At 41.1% G+C, this 25,033-nt stretch overlaps 1 protein-coding gene and 1 long non-coding RNA gene across 10 annotated transcripts in view; one reads left to right on the top strand and one right to left on the bottom strand.

Moving 5' to 3' along the window:
* The window catches only part of cpne4b (copine IVb), a 344,224-nt gene extending 337,119 nt beyond the window's left edge, over nt 1–7,105 (top strand). For all 7 annotated transcript variants that reach the window (XM_073024315.1, XM_073024310.1, XM_073024312.1 and 4 more), the window contains one exon: nt 6,584–7,105. In XM_073024315.1, the coding sequence (XP_072880416.1) occupies nt 6,584–6,715 (132 nt within the window). In that variant the 3' untranslated portion in view covers nt 6,716–7,105. The remainder of the gene's footprint in view (nt 1–6,583) is intronic.
* Nucleotides 1–25,033, bottom strand: part of LOC140713786 (uncharacterized) — a 73,039-nt gene that overhangs the window by 8,149 nt on the left and 39,857 nt on the right. For 2 of the 3 annotated variants that reach the window (XR_012095733.1, XR_012095731.1), the window contains exons 3-4: nt 14,156–14,284; nt 8,900–9,059 (exon numbers count right to left, since the gene is read on the bottom strand). This is a non-coding gene — a long non-coding RNA (uncharacterized lncRNA). Of the gene's footprint in view, nt 1–3,838; nt 3,930–8,899; nt 9,060–14,155; nt 14,285–25,033 lie in introns of all 3 variants that reach the window. The other variant, XR_012095732.1, reaches the window with a different exon arrangement.

Below are 25,033 nucleotides of genomic sequence, written 5' to 3'. Positions count from 1 at the left end.
CACTGCAGATGCTGTGGTCTTTGTACGTCTTAATTATTTTGTTCTCCTTTTCTGGAAATAACATTAAACAATTTTGAGTCTTGATCTTTGAATTTTAACATATACAGGTTGAGCATCCCGTATTCAAAATGCTTAGGGCTACAAGTGTTTCAGAATTTTTTTCCAGATTTTAGAACATTTACACCTATATAGGGAGATACCTTGGAGATGGGACCCAAGTCTAAACACAAGATCCATTTACATTACATATACAGCTTATGTATAGGTGGTATGGGACTCAGAGTGAACAGCCCGCACGCAGTCAGAGCACAGTCCGATGTGATGGAGCTAGGTCCTCCACAAACTGTCAGAGTTGATGGCCCCCCTCTCCCAAGCGCGTCTATTACCGAGTTCCAGCACTGCGACTGGCTTCATATCCGCTATCCTTTTCAAACAACCGCCCGTTTCATAGCAATTTCAAGGGGTGGTATTATATAATATTTTAATATAATTTTATGCATGAAGCAATCACCTTCAATTTTCAGTTCGGCGTAAGAGACCTTTGTTTGTTTCATGATCAGCGTACCGTTAGGTGGCCTGTGTTCACTCTGACACTGATGAATCCATTCTTTCAATACACAATCAAGACTTCCATCATTTTTTGCTTTATCATTGTCTTTCTATTTTTCATTAAATTCTGTTCATCACATGTGGCATCACTTCTCAGAACTGTCTGCGGTGCACAGAGACCTACACATTGCCCGAGAACCTTCCCAGCAACTTCTGGAATTTTCCATTTGTGACGTCATGTCAGCACTCAAAAAGCAATTCAGATTACAGAGCTTTTCGAATTTTGGGATTTTGGATAAGGGGTGGTACTCAGCCTGTACCACCATTCAGATACAACTTCTAATGTTCCCAGCAGCTTTAAATAGTGGCCCCAAACATTTTAGTCGTGCAGCTATCCCTACCAAAAAACCCTGCAAAAGACAAAATTAAAGCAGAAAATGCTGGAGATGTTCAGCAGGTCAGGCAGCAATTGTAGAGAGTGAAACAGGATTAACATTTCAATGTGATGACGTTTTCAGAACCAGAAGCCAAGTATGTTTTAACTTGCTGAACATTGTGTGTGTGTGTGTTTGTTTGTTTTTGGGTGGGGGCAGCTGATTTGAGAGAACAGAACTGTAGTCCAAAAGAGAGTGGTGAAATCTTGCTAATCATCGCTGATCAGTCTGGAGGAGGTGTAAACAGAAGCAAGAGTGGTGACAGAGGAAAGAAAACACAACAATGCTACAACTGTAAGACATGTAACTCTGCCATTGCTCGTAATCTGAAATTAAAACACTAAAAAACACTCAAAGAACAATACTAAAGGGAAAAAACGAACAGGCTGATTACCTTGCAGCCCAAATGGCCAGTTCTGCTACGAACAGGCAAGGCTGGTTATCTGAAATTGCTAGACGTTGAGTCCCAACTACAGAAATGTGCCCAGACGGAAGATGAGTTGCTTTCTGTCTAGCTTTTGTTTGGCCACAATGGTACAGTGTAAGAGGCCGAAGACAAAGAGATTAGAAAGGGAGTGGGACCAAAAAGTAAAGCGACAGGCTACTTGAAGCTCAGGGTCACTCTTGCAAACAGAATGGAGGTTTCCTGAAAAGCAAACTCAGTTTTCTTCCAGTACTAAATCATAAGTACAATGTAGTGCAAATCAATTGGTGTTTCATCTAGGAGTGCTTGGATGTGTGCGAAAGGAAAAGAGCAATGGTGTTTTTCTTATAGTTGTACAGCAAGTGCCTTGAGAAGGAGAATGATTGTTGGTGGAGATAGAGGAGTCATAGAGTGGTTATAAAATGGCTTCTTCAGAATCTGGACATTGCTGGCGTACTCAGTATTGATTGCCCATCAGGAAGATGGTGTTGAGCCTTTCAAGACAACAATTAAGAATTAATCACATGGGGTAGGACGGGGCTATGGTCACATCTATCTCTTACAATGTAAGAATGGAAAATTTCATCCCGTCGAAGATATTACTGAATGAGATGGATTTTTTTTGTAGCCATTGTTACCAATTGTTGCCCCAAATTATTCACCTGAATCTAAATTCTGCTGCTGCCATCCAATATGAATTTGTGTCACCAGATTAGCAATCTAGGCCTCTGAATAACTAGTTAGGGAACCTAAATGCTGTGGTAGCTCCATAACCATGAGAAAGCAGGTTACCCTTTGTAGCACAGAGGACATCAATTCATACTAAATAACATTATCCAGTCCTTTAAGCTTTGCCAATGATCTGCTACAAAGATTTCAGTTTCAATTTATTTCCTAAAAATAATTTCTTCAAATACAAGTTGTCTTATTGTGACTCCCATAGCATCTCAGAATCTAAGTGGTGCGATTCTTAGGGGAAATGGACATAGTGGGTAAATTATGGTGTTTGTAATCATGCTGCCTTAACTAATGATCTATTAAGTTCAATTCATAACATGGCACCTGGCAAATCTAGAATCACTCCAGAAAATAAATCACAATTAAATAATCAGTAATAGGTCATACCTTCTTGCTGAAAAGCCTCTGCATTTTGCCAATTCTCTTGTAAAAGGGGATGGAATCACAGTTTTTCTGTGTTTTCTTTCTCGTTGCCGATTGGTGAGTGGGCAATATGTTACTTTTTTGAGTGAGTGAGAGAGGGGTTGGGTCTTTGATGTTATTGTCGCTGTTTTTTTTGTGTGTGAGGAGCTTGGAGGTTAGAGGTTTGATAGTTTCGTTGTCATGTGCGTGTCCGAATGAGCTACCTGTTAGTTTTGTGAGAGGGAGAGGTTGGGGGGGGTTAGGGGTTTGATGATTTAGCTGCCGTATCCGTGTGGGCGATCTGTTAGCTTTGTGTGAGGGAGATATTGGGGGGGGTTAGGGGTTCGATGTTTTAGCTGCTGTGTCTGTGTGGGCGATCTGTGAGTTTTGTGCGAGGAAGAGTTGGGGGTTTGCAAGTTTTGTTTATTTTTCTTTTTTGTGCGGGAGGGGACCTCAACGACTCCCACTGTTTTTCTGTATTTTGCGGTCATCTAGAGAAGACAAATCTCAGAGTTGTATCCTACATGCATACTTTGATTAATAACATAAGTAAATGAAAGAAGGAAAACTCTCTCTTCCCCCATGCTTTTTTAAGCTCATCTGACCTCTTTCTTGAGGGCATTTGTGTTTGATGGTAATACATGGGAACAAACATAATGACATACAGGACTAGTGGCACTCTGAGAATTCTGATCAATGTATTGCTATACAAAACAACATTAATTTGTGGGAAATATGTCTTAGCTATAACCATCCCTTCTTCAATCAAAATGAACATAGATATTATGACTTAGATATTCAACACGTACAAATTCCATTCCAGAGTCTTTAGCACAAAATTTGGACCAACATTCCTAGTTGTGCATTGTTGGATGTTTTATGTCCAGATCAGATATAAAATCTAAGCCCTGTTTGCTCCCTTGAGTAGATGTAGAAAATTTTATTTTTTAACGAACAGCAGGAGAGTTATCTCTGGTCTCCTGTTCAAATTTATTCCTTAATCTTCAGGAATGAATGATCTGGCCATTATCACAGTGCTATTTTGGGGAATTGGCTGTGTACCGTTTGGCTGCTGTGCTGTCCTGAAGTGAATGTAAAGGACACCACAGAAAGTGTTAACTTTTCCCCCCACCATTTCTGAAACAGTCTTTGAAGAGAAAATTATAAAGAGCGTTTTTTTTAAAAGCTCTTCAATAAACATCATATAGAATAAAAATCCAAATGTAAACATTTTTTAACAGGACAGAAATGGGTGTTAAAACAAGAAAGAACACTCTATTATCATAAGTACCTTGTTCAGTTCTGAGAGGCTCCAGGGAATTAGATTGAATTAAGACCTTTACTGGTTTGAATTACCACCATTTTCAGTGCTGGATACCAACCTTAAACAATCAAAAGTGATTTGAATTTCAGGCAGGAAACTCAGCCAGTTGATCTATGCAAATTTCATAAATGTCATTCATTTGGAATGAACATAATTTGATCAATGTGTAAAAGTTGAAGCACAGATTTACATAGCTGCAAGTTCTTTGTCATTTCGAGATTCCCCTTAACCAAATATAAAACTGATAAAGGTTGGGGCCCAATCGGAAGCAGAGTTACCATTAACATAGAGGTTTTTGATTGAAGCCCCAATTCTACTATTTGAACACAAAAATACAGGCCAATACTATTGGAAATGATACCTTTTTGCTAAAACATACTTATCTACTCTCTTGATACAATGTAAAAAAAACCAATTTTGAAGAACAGGTGAGCTCTTTTAATGAATGTTCAACACATAATAATCTAGGTCTTTTTGTTTCAGAAATGTGGTTGTTTGTTAACTGCCGGTCTCCCATACAACCCTGCCCAGGCCTGCGCCCTGGAAACTCCAGGCGCAGATCCATGGTCTATCGAGACCGACGGATGCCACCATAGGTTGTTTGTGCATCATGCTAAAACGTGGTGTCCGTATCTTCTACTTGATAATGCAGATTAGTACTTCAGAAAGTGTTTGGCTGTAACTTGGAATGTCTGGTATTAATGGAAGCCACAAGAGACACAAGGAACTGCAGGTGATTGAATGTGGAAGCCTCTGTGAAGGGGTAGTTGACATTTTGGGTCAAGGAACTGCACCAGAGGGCAAGTTGATAAGTAGAACCAAGCGAGGAAGGATGGGTAGAGAAAGTGACCGAGACTGGGAGGTGATAACGGAGAGCTGCAGAAAATGGACCCTGACAGGAAAGGAAGGTGATAAGTGGAACCAGTTATGGGAGGGATAGCGGACAATTGAGAACATTAGGGGTAGTGGAAAGGGTAGAGTGAGTGGGTAGTAGACAGATGGGAAATGGATAATGGAAGGCTGGAAGAGGTATGGCTGGAAAGAAGCATGTATGTGTGAAACAATCTGGGTGAATCTGAAGAAAGGAATTGAACAGACGGTTGCAGGTTGCCTGGAATTAGAGATTTCAATGTTCGTGCTATTTGATTATGGACTATCTGGGTGGGATGTGAGGTGCAGTTCTTCTAGTTTTGTTTGGCCTCAGCCTGTCACGGAAGGAGGTCAAGGACACAGTCAGGGAAGGAGGCCAAGGGCATAACCAGGACAGTGTGAGAATGGGGAAGGGAGTTCAAGTAGATTGCAACTGGGAGGTCAAGATGGCCATCGCAGATAGAGCACAAGTACTGGGCAAAGCGGTTGCCCAGTCTGCTCTTCAACTTATCGATGTACAGCAGGCCTCACTGGGAACACCAAATGTGATAGACAAGGTAGGGAAAGTGCATGTGAATCTGTGCCTCATGGGGAAGAGCTGTTTGGGTCCCTGGATGGTGGTGGGGGTGGTGTTTCTCCACCTGTAGCTGCAGGGGACAGGGTGAGTCAGGTAGAGAAAAGTCTCTGGAGAAAGGAATGGGAAGGGGAAGGTGTGATGAGATCACGATACATTTGGTGGACATAATGAAGAAAACGCTTCAAATTCACCACAACAACATGATCCCACCACCAGACATTTCTTCCCCTCCCCACAGGGACCGCTTTCTCCATGACACCTGGTCCACCTATCCACCCCCTCCCCTGCAACCCTGCTTGATGGAAACCTGCCCCTACACCTCTTCACTCAACACTATCCATGCACCCTCCCAGGCGAGGCTCAGCTTCACATGCACACGCTCCAGCCTCGTCCACTGGATTCAGTGCTCTCAATGAGGCCTCTACATCGAGGAAATCAAGCGCAGACAAGGCCACCACTTTACCATGCACTTGCACTATATCTGCAAAGGCTCCTGAACTCTCTTCCCATGCTCACACCGATCTGTCTGTTCTCGGCCACCTCCACTGACAGGGTGAAGTCACACATACCCTAGAGCAGGCATTCCCAACCTATTTTATGCCATGGACCAATACCATTAAGCAATGAGTCCGTAGACCCTGGGGAACACCTGCACTAGAGGAACTGTACCTCATATCCTTTTTTTTTGTGTGGGTAGTCTACAATCCAACGGCATGAACACGGAATTCTCTAATTTAAGGTAACCTGCTCCTCCGCCCGTCTGTTCTTTTCTCTTTCTCTCCTGATTCACCTAGGCCACCTTGCACACTCACTTCTTTCCAAACCCAAGCCAATGTTACCCAGTTTCTTGCCCCATCTCCACCTTACTCCATATGCCAATCAGCCACGAACTGTACCCACTGGGACCTCTGTCTGCTTCCTGCATCCCCTACCACCACCCCGACCCCCATCTGCCCATCAGCCCTCTCTTATTTGGTTCCACATCACCTCTGTTGCTATCTCTACCCTTTCTCCTCCACCAGGCTCACAATGCCACCTCACCTTGCCAGCTTCTAACTCACTGCTTTCTCTCATTTCTTTATATTGGCTTTCTGGCCTTTACACCGTCAGTCTTGACGCAGGGTCTTGACTCAAAATGTTGACCAAACCTTTGCCTCTAGATGCTGAATGACTTTCTGTTTTCCGGCAGCTGCCTACTGTTGTTAATTAAATAGACTGTCACTATTCCTAGACATCACAGAGTTATAATCTGTTTGTTTTTACAGGCGTCCCCTGCTGCTCTCGCGAAGAGTGTCCTTGCTGAGGTCCCTAACCAAGTGGTGGACTACTACAACGGAAAGTCAATTCCTCCAAAATGTCTGTCTGACTACGAGTCTTCCCGAACTGTCGGACCCTAATACTTTAGTAACCATTTACTTAGTGCAAATACTAATGTAGAGCACGTCACAGTGACTTTTAAAATGAATGAGAAGAAATGTTTTGCATGTTTAAACAACAAGGCCTGCATTCTTCAAAGCTGTTGTACCGTTAAGAAATTTTTACAAGACAGACTACTTTGCAAAAGAAACAGCATGTCGCCTTGAAATGTATCAGTATCTTTTTTTTATACAGGTTTATCTGGATTTTACTAAATTTCTTAATATTCTTACACTGTAAAGCATTTTGGGACATTTATTGAAAGTTGAAAGAGAGCAGTATTGGCTCTGTTACTAATGATGGATTTTTCAAATCAGAAGTTGCATGGACTGTATTTTGCATGTCAGTAAATAAAAATGACAGTTTTCCAATTGTTGTCAGATCTTATGTGGAGCAGACCCTCCACAAAATTAGTGAACAATGTGTTAATTCAGTACTGTTAGAAAGAGATCAAAATCTGACCATAGCCATAAGGTTATAAGCGTTGACAGAAGCATTCAGAAATACAATGATCCTGCTGTGCTCAGACCACCACACACAAGATGCTGGAAGAATTCAGCAGGACAGGCAGCATTCACGGAAATGAAGAAACACTCGATGTTTTGGGGCGAGACCTTTTGTCAGGACTGGGAAGGAAGCAGGAAGATGCCAATATCAATAGGTGGTGGGAGGGGAAGCAGGACAAACTAGAAAGTGATGGGTGAAGCCAGGTGGGTGGGAGAGATGGAAGAAGTAAGAAGCTGTTAGGTGATAAGAAGAAAAGACAAAGGGTTGGATAAGAAGGAATCTGTTAGGAGAGGAGTGCGAATCATGGGAGAAATGGATAGAGGAGGGCACTGGGGTAGGTGAGGCCAGAGCAAGAAATTGAGGAAGGGGGAAGGGGATAAAAGTTACTGGAACTGGGAGAAATCGATGTTCATGCCATCAGGTTGGAGGTTACCTAGATGGAATGTGAGGTGTTGGCCCTCCAACCTGAGAGTGGCCTCATCATGGCAGAAGAGGAGGCCATGGACTGACACGATGGAATGGGAAATGGGAATTGCAAATGAAATGGTTGGCCATTGGGAAATTCTGCTTTCTGCAGACGGAGCTGAGACGCTCGGCGAACCAGTTCCGCAAACTACGTTGGAGAAAGTGGGAGGAGCAGAATGAAAAATTGTCGAAGGTGAGGGCTGATTCTGCCAGACAGAGGAGGGAGAATTGTTGGATCTGCTTGACAAGAAAGAAGCAGAGGGCTTCAAAGTTTGCTTGGTGGGGGTTAGATATGTATAGGGATTGCATTCAGACCACTACCATTTCACTCCAGGATTGAATACGATAGCTTGGTAATTGCTTTTATGTCCAGAGATTCACTTTAAAAGATTCAAAATGCTTGGCAATCTTACGTAACACACACAAAATGCTGGAGGAACTTAGCAAGTCTGGCAGCATCTATGGAGGGAAATAAACCGTCACTATTTTGGACAAAAATCAGCTGTTTTATTTCCTTCCATAGATGCTGCCTAATCTCTGAGTTCTCCAGCATTTTGTGTGTAGATAATTTTTTTTTTAACAGTTCTCTAAAATCTTAAAGCATGCAACAGAATCACCAGAAGACCTTTGCACAAATTCAGTGGATTAAGTGGTGGTCAGTGGGTACTATGTTTCTTTCTTGACAGGAAGGTTATAGATTCCAGTGTCACTCCAGTAAATGGAACATAAAAATCTAGACTGACACTCTAGTATTACACTTCTGGTGGTTCTATATTCTGGATGAACATTTAATCAGAGACTATACATCTTCTTAAGGAGTGAAACCTGAGAAACACAAGGGCAAAAAAGCAAATCCTTTTAATTTACTCCTCTGTTTAATAATTTCATGGCTAACCTTTGACTTCAGCACCAGTATTATCCTAATTTCCTTAATTCCAAACCAAAGCACACTGTCTTGAATATACTCCCAAGTTTTTTTGCAAACTTTCTAGATGAATACATCTTTTCATGGTTAAGGAGACTAAAACTGTGCATAATCCAAGATGCTGTGTAGATTTAGTAAAACTTTACTGTATTATTCCAATCCTTTTACACTAAAGGCTCATGTTTAAAGAAAAAGCATTGATAAAACACAATTGCCATTTCATGGAACCACATCTTGGCTTTACGTACATATTGTGATATTCACTTACCCTGTTATCACATTGCTGATACCAGATTTCGGCCATTTCCATGTTGCAGATGCTAGTTCAGTTTTCATTCCCTGCTTTCTCTTTCCTTTCTTTCTGAAAACAGCAATGTTCAATGTACTATTTTTCATAATGTAGAGATCATTCTCAATTCTCTGGAATTCTGGAAGACAAAAACCAATGCAGTCACTGTCATAGTAGCCACATCTAATGAAAAGCAAGGATGTAGGCCATCAGAAACAGAAGATTTTCCAGTTTCAGCCCAATTATTTCTCAAATACTTTTATTAAAACAAATTTATTTAAACTCTCATTAAACGCTAGGTCTTGTACCATTTCTGAAATTTATTTCTTTATTTATTGAACCGTAGTGTCCTTCGAGTCACGCCAACCAGCAATCCCCTGATTTAATTCCAGCCTAATCAATGGACAATTTACAATGACCAATTAACCTAACAGCTGGTACATTCTTGGACTGTGGGACAAGACCCAAGCAGTCACGCCAAGAATGTACAAATTCCTTACAGGCATCAGCATGATTTTTATTTCTGCCTTGACTGTGAAGATAGATGCATAACGTTAGTTTAAAGATTCTACCGTTTTCTTATTACAACTTCAAAGAGCAAGGCCACCGGACCTGGTCAAAATCTATCCTTTCATCAATTATCATTTAACAAGCAAATTACCTGAAAATTATTACATCAGTGACTGTGGATCTTGCTGTGCCTAAAATCTAGCTCTGCTTGCAATTGCCTAAGAGTGAGAATATTTCAAAAATTATCTCACTGATTGCAAAGCAACTTGCAACGTCATCAGATTAGAAAATCTCTAGAGAAATGCAAGGCTTTCTTTTAACAGTCTTTTTGGGCTACATCATACTGGTATCGAGGTTCCACACAGAAATGCCTCCTTTTCAGTTATTCGAAGGAATTGAGTATAAGTTTTCTCTGCAAAAGTAAAAGCTGAGCAAAAGTTAGTGCAAGTCTGGAATTCTCTTCTTTAGAAGTCAATAAAAGTTGCATTAATATTTAATCCACAGCTGCTATATTTTTATAAATCCATTGAGAAGGAGAATGAATATTAAGTTAGGTCACAGATCACACACACTATCTGAATCAGGAAACCTGAAATAAAACAAACTGCCGGGATTAATTATATCTCCCTCTAAATTGAGATATAATTAGAATTTCATGTAGTGAACTACATGATTTTAATCATCTCCTTCTCCAAAAAGTCACTGATCAGAAATGTTGTTTCCCTCCCTGCAAATACTATCTGACCTACTATCTGAAAATTTCTAAAAGTTTTTTGTCTCACTATTCCTGTCTCTAGAAACATAAAAAACTTAAAGCACAATACAGGCCCTTCAGCCCATAAAGCTGTGCCAAACATGTCCTTACCTTAGAAATTACCTAGGGTTACCCCATAGCCCTCTATTTTTCTAAGCTCCATGTACCTGTCCAGGACTCTCTTAAAAGACCCTATCGTATCCACCTCCACCACCGTCGCCGGCAGCCCATTCCACACACTCGCACTCGCTGCGTAAAAAATATATCCCTGACATCTCCTCTGTTCCTATTTCCAAGCACCTTAAAACTGTGCCCTCTCATGCTAGTCATTAAAGCCCTGGGAAAAAGCCTCTGACTATCCACATGATCAATGCTGCTCATCATCTTATACACCTCTATCAGGTCACCTCTCATCCTCCATTGCTCCAAGGAGAAAAGGCCAAGTTCACTCAATCTGTTTTCATTAAGCATGCTCCCCAATCCAGGCAACATCCTTGTGAATTTCCTCTGCACCCTTTCTATGGCTTCCACATCCTTCCTGTAGTGAGGCAACCAGAACTGAGCACAGTACTCCAAGTGGGGTCTGACCAGGATCCTATATCGCTGCAACATTACCTCTCTGCTCCTAAACTCAATCCAATGATTGATGAAGGCCAATACACCATATGCCTTCTTAACCACAGAGTCAACCTGCGCAGCAGCTTTGAGTGTCCTATGGACTCGAACCCCTAGATCCCTCTAATCCTCCACACTGCCAAGAGTTTTACCATTAATACTATATTCTGTCATCACATTTGACCTACCAAAATGAACCCACTTCACACTCTTCTCCATCTGCCACTTCTCAGCCCAGTTTTGCATCCTATCAATGTCCTGCTGTAACCTCTGACAGCCCTCCACACTATCTACAACACCCCCAACCTTTGTGTCATCAGCAAACTTACTAACCCATCCCTCCACTTCCTCATCCAGGTCATTTATAAAAATCACAAACAGTAGGGGTCCCAGAACAGATCCCTGAGGCACACCACTGGTCACCGGCCTCCATGCTGAATATGACCCGTCTACAACCACTCATTTGTCTTCTGTGGCAAGCCAGTTCTGGACCCACAAAGCAATGTCCCTTGGATCCCATGCCTCCTTACTTTCTCAATAAGTCTTGCACGGGGTACCTTATCAAATGCCTTGCTGAAATCCATATACACTACATCTACTGCTCTACCTTCAACAATGTGTTTAGTCACATCCTCAAAAAAACTCAATCAGGCTCGTAAGGCAAAACCTGCCTTTGACAAAGCCATGCTGACTATTCCTAATCATATTATGCCTCTCCAAATGTTCATAAATCCTGCTTCTCAGGATCTTCTCCATTATCTTACCAACTAAGAAGTAAGACTCACTGGTCTATAATTTCCTGAGCTATCTCTACTCCCTTTCTTGAATAATGGAACAACATCCACAACCCTCCAAACCTCCAGAACTTCACCTGTCCCCATTGATAATGCAAAGATCATCGCTGGAGGCTCAGCAATCTCATCCGGTCCCGGTGACTTATCCAACTTGATGCTTTCCAAAAGCTCCCGCACAACCTCTTTCTTCATATCTACATGCTCAAGCTTTTCAGTCCGCTGTAAGTCATCCCTACAATCGCCAAGATCCTTTTCCGTAGTGAATACTAAAGCAAAGTATTCATTAAGTACCTCTGCTATCTCCGCCTGTTCCGTACACACTTTTCCACTGTCACACTTGATTGGTCCTATTCTTTCACATCATATTCTCTTGCTCTCACATACATGTAGAATGCCTTGGGGAATTCTTAATCCTGTCCGCCAAGGCCTTCTCATGGCCCCTAATGGCTCTCCTAATTTCGTTCTTAAACTCCTTCCTAGCCTTATAATCTTCTAAATCTCTATCATTACCTAGTTTTTTGAACCTTTTGTATGCTCTTCTTTTCTTCTTGCTCGATTTACAACAGCCTTTGTACACCACGGTTCCTGTACCCTACCATCCTTTCCCTGTCTCACTATGCAGAACTCCACGCAAATATCCCTTGAACATTTGCCACATTTCTTCCGTATATTTCCCTGAGAACATCTGTTCCCAGTTTATGCTTCCATAGATTAGGTCCCTGATTGTGTTTTATTTGTGTTGAAGAAGCAATTGTAGTACACTTGAAGCACTTAAGTTACACAATGTTTTAGAGCACAAGACATAGGAGCGTGCTTCCTTCCTTCTCCCCATAACCTTTCACACCCTGACTTATCAAGAATCTATCAACCTCTGCCTTAAATACACTCAATGACCTGGCCTCCACAGCTACCTGTAGCAATGAATTCTACAGAGTCACGACCCTATGGCTAAAGAAATTCCTTCTCATCCTTGTTTTAATGGACATCCCTCTATTCTGAGGTTGTGCCATCTGGTCCTAGAATCCCCCACTGTAGGAATCATCCTCTCTACATCCCCTCTATCTAGGACTTTAGACATTTGAGAAGTTTCAATAAGATTCCTCCCTCATTATTCTAAATTCCAGTGAGTGCAGGCCCAAAGCCATCAAACTCCTCATACAATAAGCCCGTCAATCCCAGAATCATTTTGTGGTATATAAAGTTTATTTTCCCCATAAGTGATGTACACACATTAGGATGAAACCATCTTATAAAACAAACTTTTCTCTGTGATACCAGAATGCCTTAGGGACAAACATGAGGAAATCTGCAGATGCTGGAAATTCAAACAACACACACAAAATGCTGGTGGAACACAGCAGGCCAGGCAGCATCTATAGGGAGAAGCACTGTCGATGTTTCAGGCCAAGACCCTTCGTCAGGACTAATTGAAAGGAAAGATAGTAAGAGATTTGAAAGTAGTGGGGGGAGGGGGAAATGCAAAATGATAGGAGAAGACTGGAGGGGGTGGGATGAAGCTGAGAGCTGGAAAGGTGATTGGCAAAAGGGATACAGAACTGGAGAAGGGAAAGGATCATGGGATGGGAGGCCTAGGGAGAAAGAAGGGGGGAGGGGAGCACCAGAGGGAGATGGAGAACAGGCAGAGTGATGGGCAGAGAGAGAGAAAAAAAAACAACTAAATATGTCAGGGATGGGGTAAGAAGGAGAGGAGGGGCATTAACGGAAGTTAGAGAAGTCAATGTTCATGCCATCAGGTTGGAGGCTACCCAGCCGGTATATAAGGTGGTGTTCCTCCAACCTGAGTGTGGCTTCATCTTGACAGTAGAGGAGGCCATGGATAGACATATCAGAATGGGAATGGGACGTGGAATTAAAATGTGTGGTCACTGGGAGATGCCTTAGGGACAGTAAGGTGAGTTTATAGTACGAGTTAATTTCAATCAGTATCAGATTTAGTATCACTGGCATACAGTATGTTGTGAAATTTGTTGTTTTGCAACAGCAGTACAGTGACATACATAATAATAGAAAATCAGCAAATTACAATAAGAAAAAATATAAAATAAATTAAATAGTAGTGCAAAAAGAGTGCAAAAAATGGTGTGGTAGTGTATATGAGTTCATTGTCATTCAGAAATCTGACGGCAGAGAGGAGGAAGCTGGCCCTAAAATGTTGAGTATGTGAGTGAGAACACTTCAGAAAGGCTCACAGCTCAACAATTTTCAACTTGAGATGTAATTTAAGAAATAATAAGGAAAATTAAACATTAAGAACTTTGAACTTGAACTTATATGATCTTCCACAATAGCAGAAATACTGAAAATGGGTCTGCCATTTCAAGTCAATGTAATCCTCAAGCCATGAGTCCGATTCTAAGATAATTTTATTTTTGGAACTGGTTCCCTCATACTCATACCCTTTAAACTTAAATGAAAGATGTACGAAGACCAAGGAGACATCCGTTTCTTCGGTGAAATTGCAATAGCTTACCTCAGTCGGAGACTCAACAGTGGCTCAGAAAAGAACAGAGCTTAAACACATGCTCATCTTTCTGTTAATACCTGCTCTTGAAGTTTGGATAAATGTAATTTCTCCAGTGTGCTGTTCCAATTTCACAGCAATGATGCCTACTGTGCGTTGTGTCCAAACTAATATGACCACTGCTCATCCAGAAAACTCCATCGGTGAACCTATTAAAATCAGAGACATCAGGGATTCAATGTCATTTGTGCACATACAATTGCTAATCACATTTCGCCATCAGTTTTCCTCCTCAAATATGGAGGAGTTAAAAATGTGCTAACAATGAATATAGACATTCTAATATTGCATAGAGGTAATCTAATCATGACTATTAAAAACTCAAAATGGAAAGCAGGTGATGGTTCAATAACAAATTACTGTGTGGGCCAATCACAAGAATGACGCTGATTGCCAGCCTGCTTGATTAAATGGGGCCAAAATTACTTTTTTGATAACTTAAAATAGATCATTTATTTTAGAAACAAGTATCTCAACAGATCCATGAGAAGAATTTTAATCAGATTTTGGAGAAAGTCCATTTACCAAAACCATCACAAGGACACTAGCAGTTACCAAAAATCAATCTCCGTAAACTGAATTGAAAAGCCACACGTGTCTTGTGACAACTTTTCTTCCCTTTGGAAGGAGTTCAATTGTGTTTAAAATAAGGGGGAGGGCAAGATAAAATGAATAAGAAGGGCCTACTCTTCTTAGCAGTAAGATCAATATCCAGGATAAATAGCCTTAATGGAATTTAAAGGAATAAACAAAGCTACTGGGGACAAGTTTTCACCTGTAGGGTGTTAGGATCTGAGAGTTGCTTCTTAGAAGATGATGGAGGCAGAAACTGTCAGCACATTTAGCACTGAGGTGAGGAAAAAAAATCATTATTTTTAATCATTAAATCGTTATGAGGAATTTTGAAAATCTTCTACCCCAAAGGGCTATGGGTGTTTGGTTATTATGTCATATTCACAGCTGAAATCAATGGTCATGAAAATTCATACTGAATTGTGGAGCAGGCTCAAAGGACAATAGCTGATATAATAGTTCTTATATAACAGATACCATTTAAAAATATTCAGGGTGTTTTCCAGCTTCTAGTTTAATATTTATCTTCTCTTTCCCCTATCCAATCACTAAATTCTGGTTCAATCACCAGATTACAGGGCAATGCTGAGGCAAACTGCTGTTTCCTTCATCACAGGAGTGACAATACTTCAAAAAGTTAACGTCCTTTTCTACTTTCTTTATATTTCTCGTGCCTTGACTGATTTCAGCTTCCTAAATCTTATGTAAGCTTTCTTTTCTTTTTTGACTCATCATCCTGTATCTCTTGTCCTCTATGGTACCTGAACCATGCGATCCTTTTCTTGTATCCTTGCAGCACCCTGCTGGTCCCGAACTCTAAATAACTGACCTTTAAATGACTGCCGCATGTCAGATGTGGATTCAACCACAAACAGCTACTCCCAATCTCTTTTGTCCAGTTGCTGCCAAACACTTTGCAATGAACCGTGCCCCAATCTACCCCTTTCACCCAGTGATCAGTCTTATCCTCATCCATAACTCCCTAAAAATATGCAGAATTATGATCAACCATTGAAACCAAACCTGGCCAAACTCATCTGCCAGTACTGGGTCTTGTATGGCACCTCTCCCAAGTGGACTATATACATATTAGTTCAAGAAACCCTTCTGGAGGCACCTAATAAATTCTGCCCATCTAATCCCTTATCACTAAAGGAGTCTTTGTCAATATTGGGAGTCAAAATCACCCACAACAATAATCCTGTTGCTTTTGAATCCTTTCATGAAATCCTTGTACGTCTGTTCTTCTATCTTCAAAGTTCAAAGTAAAATTTATTATCAGAATACATACACGTCGCCACATACAACCCTGAGATTCTTTTACCTGCGGGCAAACTTAGCAAATCTATTGAACAGTAACTGTAAAAACGATCAATGCAAACACAAATATAAATAAATATCAATAAATAACAAGTATGAAATAACAAGATAAAGAGTCCTTAAAGTAAGTCACACCACTTACTGCTCTGGTTGTCACCACATCAGCTCCTGCCATACTAACTTAAACCCTCCCAAGCAGCACTAGGAAACTCTCGGCAAGAATCTTGGTGCCTCTACATTTTAGGGATCCTTCTTGAACAATAAACTCAAATTTTCTTTCTTAAGGGGGTTGCGAATGGATCTATCACTCAAAAAGAGAGACACAAGAGACTCTACAGATGCTGGGAATCTGGAACAATACACACAAAATGCTGGAGGAACACAACATTGCTGTTGATGAGGGTCTTTGACTGTTCATTTCCCTCTATAGACGCTGCTCGACCTGCTGAGTTCCTTTTGTGTGTGATGCAAAAGAGAAGTCGTTCCTCAGCACCTGCTTCTACCATCAAATGGACTTCTCAGAGAGTAGAAAAATCATAGCTGTCTTATGAAGCTTTCAGCTGGCTACATCTCTGGAGGCACTAGCAGCGAAATAAGAAAAGAAACTAAAAATAGACAATGGACAGGTTTACTTTATAGAGTATTCCAATCATGCTCCAACATTTATCCTGTACTGCTATACATATTCAATATCTTCAAATGAGCTCAATTTGATTAAACATGATTCTTAGCACAGCCAGGAACATTTGATCAAGCTGCTTGAGATTTTTTTCAGGCATACTAAGCACAGCAAATAAACAGTAATCAGAACAAGGACTGCAGCTGCTGAAAATCTGAAATAAAGTCACAAAATTCCGGAAGTACTCTGCAGAAGATGTACCAAGCTGAAACAATAACCATTTTTTCACTCTGTGTAATAAATGTTATGAAAAAAATGGAGAAAGGACATTATTAGGCAGGAATATCTACAGCATGGTGTCCAGTTTTATTAAATAACTAACAAATGACAAAAATACCTTGCTTCAGAAATTGCTTTGCTATGTTTTACTCATGTATTGCTCATATGCTTGACTTAAAAGCTACTACAAATTTCACACCCTTCCACTGCAAAATTCTCCAATTAGTATTGTCACATTTGCTTGTGCTATGCTGTGGCAATTATCGTTTTGACCGATTGAAAGTTCTTACAGCTGTCAATGCTTACCTTAGCATCCAAACAACAGTAAAAAGTTAATAACACAATAACACCGGCATTCTTCCAACTACTGGGAAGAGTTGATCCTTAAACAGAACGAATCACCTAAGATGTTAGAAGTTCCTTCAGGAAACATGTTCTTTGTTCAATGGGGCACATATATCTTCCAGGTCTAAAACCGGGCCTTTCTAGCAAGAGGCTGCAATGGAAGGCTCTGAAAGACTAATACTGCATTGTGTGCCATCTATAAATGCCTGATCTTTGGGAAAGACAACAACTCTAATGCTTTTCGATCCCTATTCAGCCTGCTCCAATGGGATGAAGGGAAGGTTGAGCTTGGATGAATGCATGATGCAAACGAGAGCCGCAAACCGTGAGAATTACGGTAACAATGATTAACAGCAGCAGCCTGGAGGAATCCCGAGGCTACGGAACTGAGAGTGATCTTGATCTTAACCCTGACTTTGATAAACAACGTGGTCCCAGCAGGCATGGAAGGCTGTGCTTGAGGTCCCAGGAGATCACAGAGCTCAGTGAGAGAAACAGAATGCAGTTTAAGTGTTAACCCTTTAAATTTCATAAATTTTAGAGCACAGATGTAATTAAAACCTGATCATTCTATGAATAAATTAGAAATATCAATTTTTAGACAGTGGCATTGAAAGTCGCAATGGATGTGAACTTTTGTGATTGCAGTACTTTGATATAATTTGTGGACAAATAAAAATTCTGCCACAAGGTCTTCGGATGAATTTCCCAATAGATTCAAAGACCCTCAGAAATAAACATAATATTGCTGGAGTCCAATTGCATGGCACCATTTTTTCCAGAAGTCTGCAAAGGTACTGCAACGTATTCACCAAAATTTAATTCTCAAAGCTTCTACCACCTGACTGCATAGTCTGTGGTGATCAAAGGGACTGCAGATGAGCTGAGAGTTCCAGTCATCCACCAGCCATCATGACATACACCTAGCAATTACTGAGATACTGCCTGAGTGAATTCCCCTCAGGCTGGAGTAGAATCCCAAAGATAGGACTAACAATTCTAATCCTGCAATGGAAAAGTGAACCTATGAAGGAATAAACTTTAAAGAAAGTTCTCTAACTCGTCTATCATTACACAGGCCACTAGTTTTGGATTTCCTCAGTTCTGGGTATTGTGGAGTAAATGGCTTGGCAAGGGCTTTGTTGTAATAGCCATGCCTGGCCAAGGATGAGCCTGATGAATCTTTACTGAGGTTGAGATAGGTGATCTTAGTAATTACAACTGACATTGCACACGAGCTGTCAAGGGATTGAAAGACATTTAACAAAAATAAATTTTTAATTAAATCATCAAATGTATTATATTGAATTAAGTTCTTAAAAAGCTTGTGATATAGTTAATATAGTAACTGTCAAAAAATGAATGGAAGACCAGCCATGATCTTACTCAAGAGACCACCTAGATTTTCTTGCTTTTGTTCATTATCAATCCATTAGGTCAATAATAATCTAACCAGCTGTTTCTATTAATTATCAACTACCAACCAAAGGGATCAGTTTTACCTTTTTACTTTACCAACATCTCTCATAACTCCGCAGTCGATGGCCTCATGCCTGGCAGCGAAAGGAGAAGGGTGGGGCATGGGGCTCGCAACCTTATTCCATAAAAATCCAGTGTTGCTAGCACGGGGCTCCGTAAAAACTTAGTTTTGCGAGAATGGGGCTAGCAACCACATCCCATGGAAACTACAGGAATGTCAACAGAAGCTCCAAAGACCTCATCCCTGGGAGAGGAAGGATCTTCGACTCAAAGTCATGTGGTGAAAGCAGAGGACATGGAGCCGATCAAAAGGGCCCAGTACAGAGGAGTCTGGCAAACTGCTGTTGGGGGCCTATGCCGAGTAGGGGTGATGGGCATAGAAGAAGAAGAAGAAAATCTCTCACAATTCCAGGTATTTCTAACAAGATCCAAGATTTTCCAGCAAGTTCATTGGTTCTTCCATTTTTTTTTAACCAGATTGCAGAACAATTTAAATCACTGGGTGGATCTGAGGTCACAATAATTATATGAACTTTCAATTTAATAAATAAATTGAGTTCATTTTATTTATTACTTGCTATCCGTTATTTAATACAATGTGCACACGCTTTAATTACAAATCTACAACACTAATTAAATGTAGTATTCCAGCACTGTAAACGTCAATTCAATGTTGTCAGTTCATTATTTTATTTATGTTGTTTGAGTAAATGTAGGTGATAAATTTAACATTCTAGTTACTGATTACCAGACTAAAGTAATATATCATGAAGAACTTTCATAACTCTGTTTGCACTTAATGAGCAGCACAATCGGAATTGCAAATTCAAATGATTTAAGACTTTTTATTGATATTTGCTGAAATAACTTTAATCCAGGATGCAGTCCCAAATAACTGGATTTAACAACTGCTATAAATTCTGTCGTCAGAATATCTCCTCATAAAACATTTCTTTTGGCCTTCCTTCTATAATGAATTAAGGGCAGGCAAGAGTTCACTACACCCTATCTTACTTTTGGGATGGGCTGTAGTGAATTCTTGCCTGTTAGTTAAACAGTATTGTGCAAAAGTGTTAGGCACATATAGGTAGCTAGGGTGCCTAAGACTTATGCAGAGTACTGTAGCAATTTTATGTATTACACTGTACTGCTGTCACAAAAAAAACAAATTTCATAACATATGTGAGCGATGATAAACCTGATTCTGATATTTATTTATTTATTGAGATATGGCACAGAATAGGCCCTTTTGACCCTTCGAGCTATGCCACCCAGCAATCGCCCAATTTGACCCTAGCTTAATCACAGGACAATTTACAATAAACACTTAACCTACCAACCGGTACGTCTTTGGACTGTGGAAGGAAACTAGAGCACCCGGAGGAAACCTACAGTCACAGAGAGAACATAAAAACTGTTTACAGGCCACGGTGGGAACTCCAATGTGGGTTTAGAGTGGGAAGGGGCAGGGAGAGGGAAATCATATTGGGAAAAGATGGAAGAAAGAGGGGAGAGGGGGGAAGCATCAGAGAGACATTTTGTAATGATAAATAAGCCAGCTGTTTGGATTTCTCAAGGCGGGGTGTGTTTGTGCCACCTCCTGCCCCAGCATTCCTTCTTGGCCACCTGTCCCACGTCCCTCCCGCGGTGCTAAACCCTCGCCATTCCCAACATCCTTTGCTCCTGCCAGTTTACAACGCTCACTCTCCGCTCCATGTTGACAAATACAGAATGGTGCGGAAGTCTTAGCTGCCTTAGTTTTATAAATATATATACACCTAAGTCTTTTGCACAGTACTGTACATACAATCACTGTACCCTTGGATCAAACAATCTCATGTGATCCACTCCATCTATTTGGTCCAGGGCATGTGTGATTTGCCTTGTTCATATCTATTCACTTGAGCTATGGATGGTTATCTAGCGCACCCAGGTTATCTACTATCGATGAGTGATCTACATTATATAGGTGATCCAGTGAAGTAAGTTTGGCAACTCAACATTCCTGGGCATTTAAGCAAGATTTATTTTGTGTTGGGGATTAACAATACGCTGGAAGCCAATTTCTTGATTAACTCGTTTACATTAAATGTAACGTAGCTCTGCATTACTTTTGATCTGATAACACTCCTGTGAACTGTATTGGAGCATCTACTCTGTTTAAGTCGCAGCGATTTGAGGCAGACAGTGAAAAGACATTTGTATTTACTCCAATTAGAATCAATGTACAGCAGTTTGTTCACATTCACAGAAGGTGACATATTTAAATTAGAAATATAAATAGGTATAAATTATAGATTCTGGACAGCAGAACTGGATGCAATGATGTTCCAAGATTCAGCACTTGTTACGTGCTTTAAATCTACTATTCAAGTCCATCAGGACTGATAGTTTCATTATTCAATCGGTGGCCACTTTATTAGGTACAGGAGTGGACCCCATTGTGATCTTCTGCTGCTGTGGCCCATGCATTTCAAGGTTTGATTCGTTACGCATCAGAGACGCGCTTCGGCACACCTACTGCTGTAGCACATGGTTATTTGAGTTACTGTCAGCTTGAACCAGTATGGCCACCCTCCTCTGACCTCTCTCATTAACAAGGCATTTTCAACCACAAAACTAACACTCACTAGATGTTAGTTATTGTGTTTTGCTCCATTCTCTGTAAGCTCCAGAGACTGTTGTGCGTGAAAGTCCCAAGAGATCAGCAGTTTCTGAGATACTGAAACCACTTTGTCTGGCACCAACAATCATTCCACAGTCAAAGTCACTTGTTCTCCATTATAGTGTTTGGTCTGAACAACAACTGAACCTCTTGACCATGTAGCATGTGCACAGGTGTACCTAATAAATCAAATCAAATCAAGTTTAACTATCATTCAAGCCATAAATAGGTAAAGCCGAACGAGACAGTGTTCCTTGGGGCCTAGGTGCGGACAATTCAAAAATAGCAAGCAAACATTCCAAAAAAGCGAGTAACAAATTAAAAGAAGCATATTCACTCGGAAAAAAAAAACATGCAGGTATCCCCCGCTTTTCGAAAATTCGCTTGACGCCACTTTGCTTTTACGAAAGACCTACATTAGTACCCGTTTTCACTAACTGAAAGAAATCTGAAGAGGATTTTCGCTTTTACGAAAAAAGGCGAAAACTGAAAATAGCGTTTGTTAGTTTTGCAGCAAGCCATTATAGAGGTAGTGCGCACCCCGAGCAGCGAGAGTGGCACCGCCAAGCTCCTTCCCCAGGAACTACACTCAACATCAAGCCGCCATAGCTTTGAACTGTGTCTGTAAGCATCTAGATAGATAGATAGATAGATAGATAGATAGATACTTTATTCATCCCCATGGGGAAATTCAACTTTTTTCCAATGTCCCATACACTTGCTGTAGCAAAACTAATTACATACAATACTTAATTCAGTAAAAAAATATGATATGCATCTAAATCACCGTCTCAAAAAGCATTAATAGCTTTTAAAAAGTTCTTAAGTCCTGGAGGTAGAATTGTAAAGCCTAATGGCATTGGGGAGTATTGACCTCTTCATCCTGTCTGAGGAGCATTGCATCGATAGTAACCTGTCACTGAAACTGCTTCTCTGTCTCTGGATGCTGCTATGTAGAGGATGTTCAGAGTTATCCATAATTGACCGTAGCCTACTCAGCGCCCTTCGCTCAGCTACCGATGTTAAACTCTCCAGTCCTTTGCCCACGACAGAGCCCGCCTTCCTTACCAGCTTATTAAGACGTGAGGCGTCCCTCTTCTTAATGCTACCTCCCCAACACGCCACCACAAAGAAGAGGGCGCTCTCCACAACTGACCTATAGAACATCTTCAGCATCTCACTGCAGACATTGAATGACGCCAACCTTCTTAGGAAGTACATTCGACTCTGTGCCTTCCTGCACAAGGCATCTGTGTTGGCAGTCCAGTCAAGCTTCTCGTCTAACTGTACTCCCAGATACTTGTAGGTCTTAACCTGCTCCACACGTTCTCCATTAATGATCACTGGCTCCATATGGGGCCTAGACCTCCTAAAGTCCACCACCATCTCCTTGGTCTTGGTGATATTGAGACGCAGGTAGTTTGAGTTGCACCATATCACAAAGTCCTGTATCAGTTTCCTATACTCCTCCTCCTGTCCATTCCTGACACACCCCACTATGGCCGTGTCATCTGTGCTTTATCTCGACTTATTTTGTGCATCCGTTAGCAAGACGCGTCCTAAGGTATCAGAAAAGCCTAAGAGAGCTCATAAGGGTGTTACGCTTAGCATAAAACTGGACGTAATTAAGCGTTTTGATCGTGGTGAATGAAATAAAGACATTGTGCACGCAGAGAGAAAGAATCTTGAAAGTTGCCGATGTTACTATTGGTTCCGCTAGTAGCAAAGTGGGCTCTTTTTAGTCGGCATCATTCCTGCTTTAAAGGTATATGTTAGTATTATTTTAGGTTTTATGTGTTAATTGGTATGATTTGGTAGGTTATTTTTTGGGTCTGGGAATGCTCAAAAAATTTTCCCATGTAATTTAAAGGTAACTGCTTCTTCGCTTTACGTCATTTCAGCTTATGAAAGGTTTCATAGGGACGCTCTACTTTTGGATAGCGAGGGAAACCTGTATATAGTCCAAGACCCTGAGTGAAAATGTTCGGCAATGAATGGTACAGTCTCCCAGCAGTGTGCAGGTGCACGCAATCCAGCCCTTCATTCTACCGCTCGAACACGGGACAGCAGCATCGATGGGTGAGGCCAGGCCCCAGGCCTCGCCTTGTTAGTGGCAGCAGGCAAGCCCAAGGCTTGTGGCCTAGTTCTCACTACGACCGAAGCTACACAACTCTCATGTCGACTGCCCCCTCTATCAGACAAGGGCAGCAGGTCGGCAGCAACTTTCATTATCAATGTCCAACAGAGTCTTGCGATCGCAAGTGAAATGTCCGAGACAATCTCTCACGGTTATACTACACCAACTTCGATGCTACTGAATAGCGGGCAGCAACACGGTCTGAACCTAAACCGGCTCTTCTGACGTCCCGGTGTGCTCCTCCAATATCCTTACTGGCTCCTTCAACACTTCAGCCGGCTGTTTCAACATCTCAGCCACACCAGTCCAGTTACACCAATAAACAAGCAGCTCACTGATGAGACTACCCCTGCAGTACCCAATGTTCTTGGAGTAGACATGTCTTTGGATCATAAAAAACAAATTTCGCAAAGAAAAAAGCACCTTGTGTTGGCACCCGAGAGGCCACTGCATGTGTACGCACCACCATCTTAACGGAAGTCAGAGCAACCACTGAATATAGTTTTCAAGGTGTTCTCTTTTTGATAGCACTTTATTTAAAGCTTCAGACAGCTTGGATGGCTAAATCCAATTAAATGTACTATGTTCCAGCTAATATACTCCATGTGAACAAATACACACCAAAAGGTACAAATTAATGCACAACAATTGCCCCCTTCTCTCCAGTCCAGGTGCGACCTGGCACCGGTACGAGAGCTGGTGAGTTGACGCACCTAGAGTTCGGGGTCTCACCTTCAGCTAGTCCAGGGGCCGACACCAAAGATCAAAGCCTGAAGGTCAACTGGAAGTCCAGAACTTGAAGCCCGATGGCAAAAGCCTGGAGAGTTGAGGCTTGTCCTGGAGTTAGAGGACCATCTGCATGTGTGGGAGGGACGAAAGGGGTTTGTTTTGTTGCTGCGTTCTGTGCTGCTCTTCCTTGCATTGTGGTCACCGGAATGCGTGGCAACACCTCCAAGTTGCTCCCAGCACGTCGTCAGGTGCATTGAAAACTACCTCACTTTTAAAAATATTATTTCTGATTTGCACTACTTTTTATCTAACTATTTGATATACACATCTATACCTACTGTAACTGATTTTTTTCTTTCTATATTATCATGTATTGCATTAAGTTGCTGCTGCTAAGTTAACAAATTTCAAGACATATGCCAGTGTTAATAAACCTGATTCTGATTGTTAAGGCAAATGGCACATTTCACAGAATGTTTCCATGTATGTATGATAAATAAATCAAAATACAAATCTCCCTGAAGATTTTGATGTGCTCCCTGTGTCCTTATAATGTACTTTACTGAATTTGCCATTGATACGTCATCAGAAGAGAACTAGAGTTTGTACAAAGGACCAAATTGGTTTAGTCTAGAGCTGGGCTTGGCTCAAGATATAGGAAATAAGAAATGCTAATGGTGAAAAATATATTTTAAATATATGCAAAAAATGTGCTGGCATTTGTATCATTATGATGGAAGAAGGAGTGTCTG

The sequence above is a fragment of the Hemitrygon akajei genome, chromosome 20, assembly GCF_048418815.1.
Source record: "Hemitrygon akajei chromosome 20, sHemAka1.3, whole genome shotgun sequence".
NCBI classification, from domain to species: Eukaryota; Metazoa; Chordata; class Chondrichthyes; order Myliobatiformes; family Dasyatidae; genus Hemitrygon; species Hemitrygon akajei.
The sequence above is the reverse complement of the archived record's forward strand: the minus strand, read 5'-3'. Positions and strand labels throughout refer to the sequence as shown.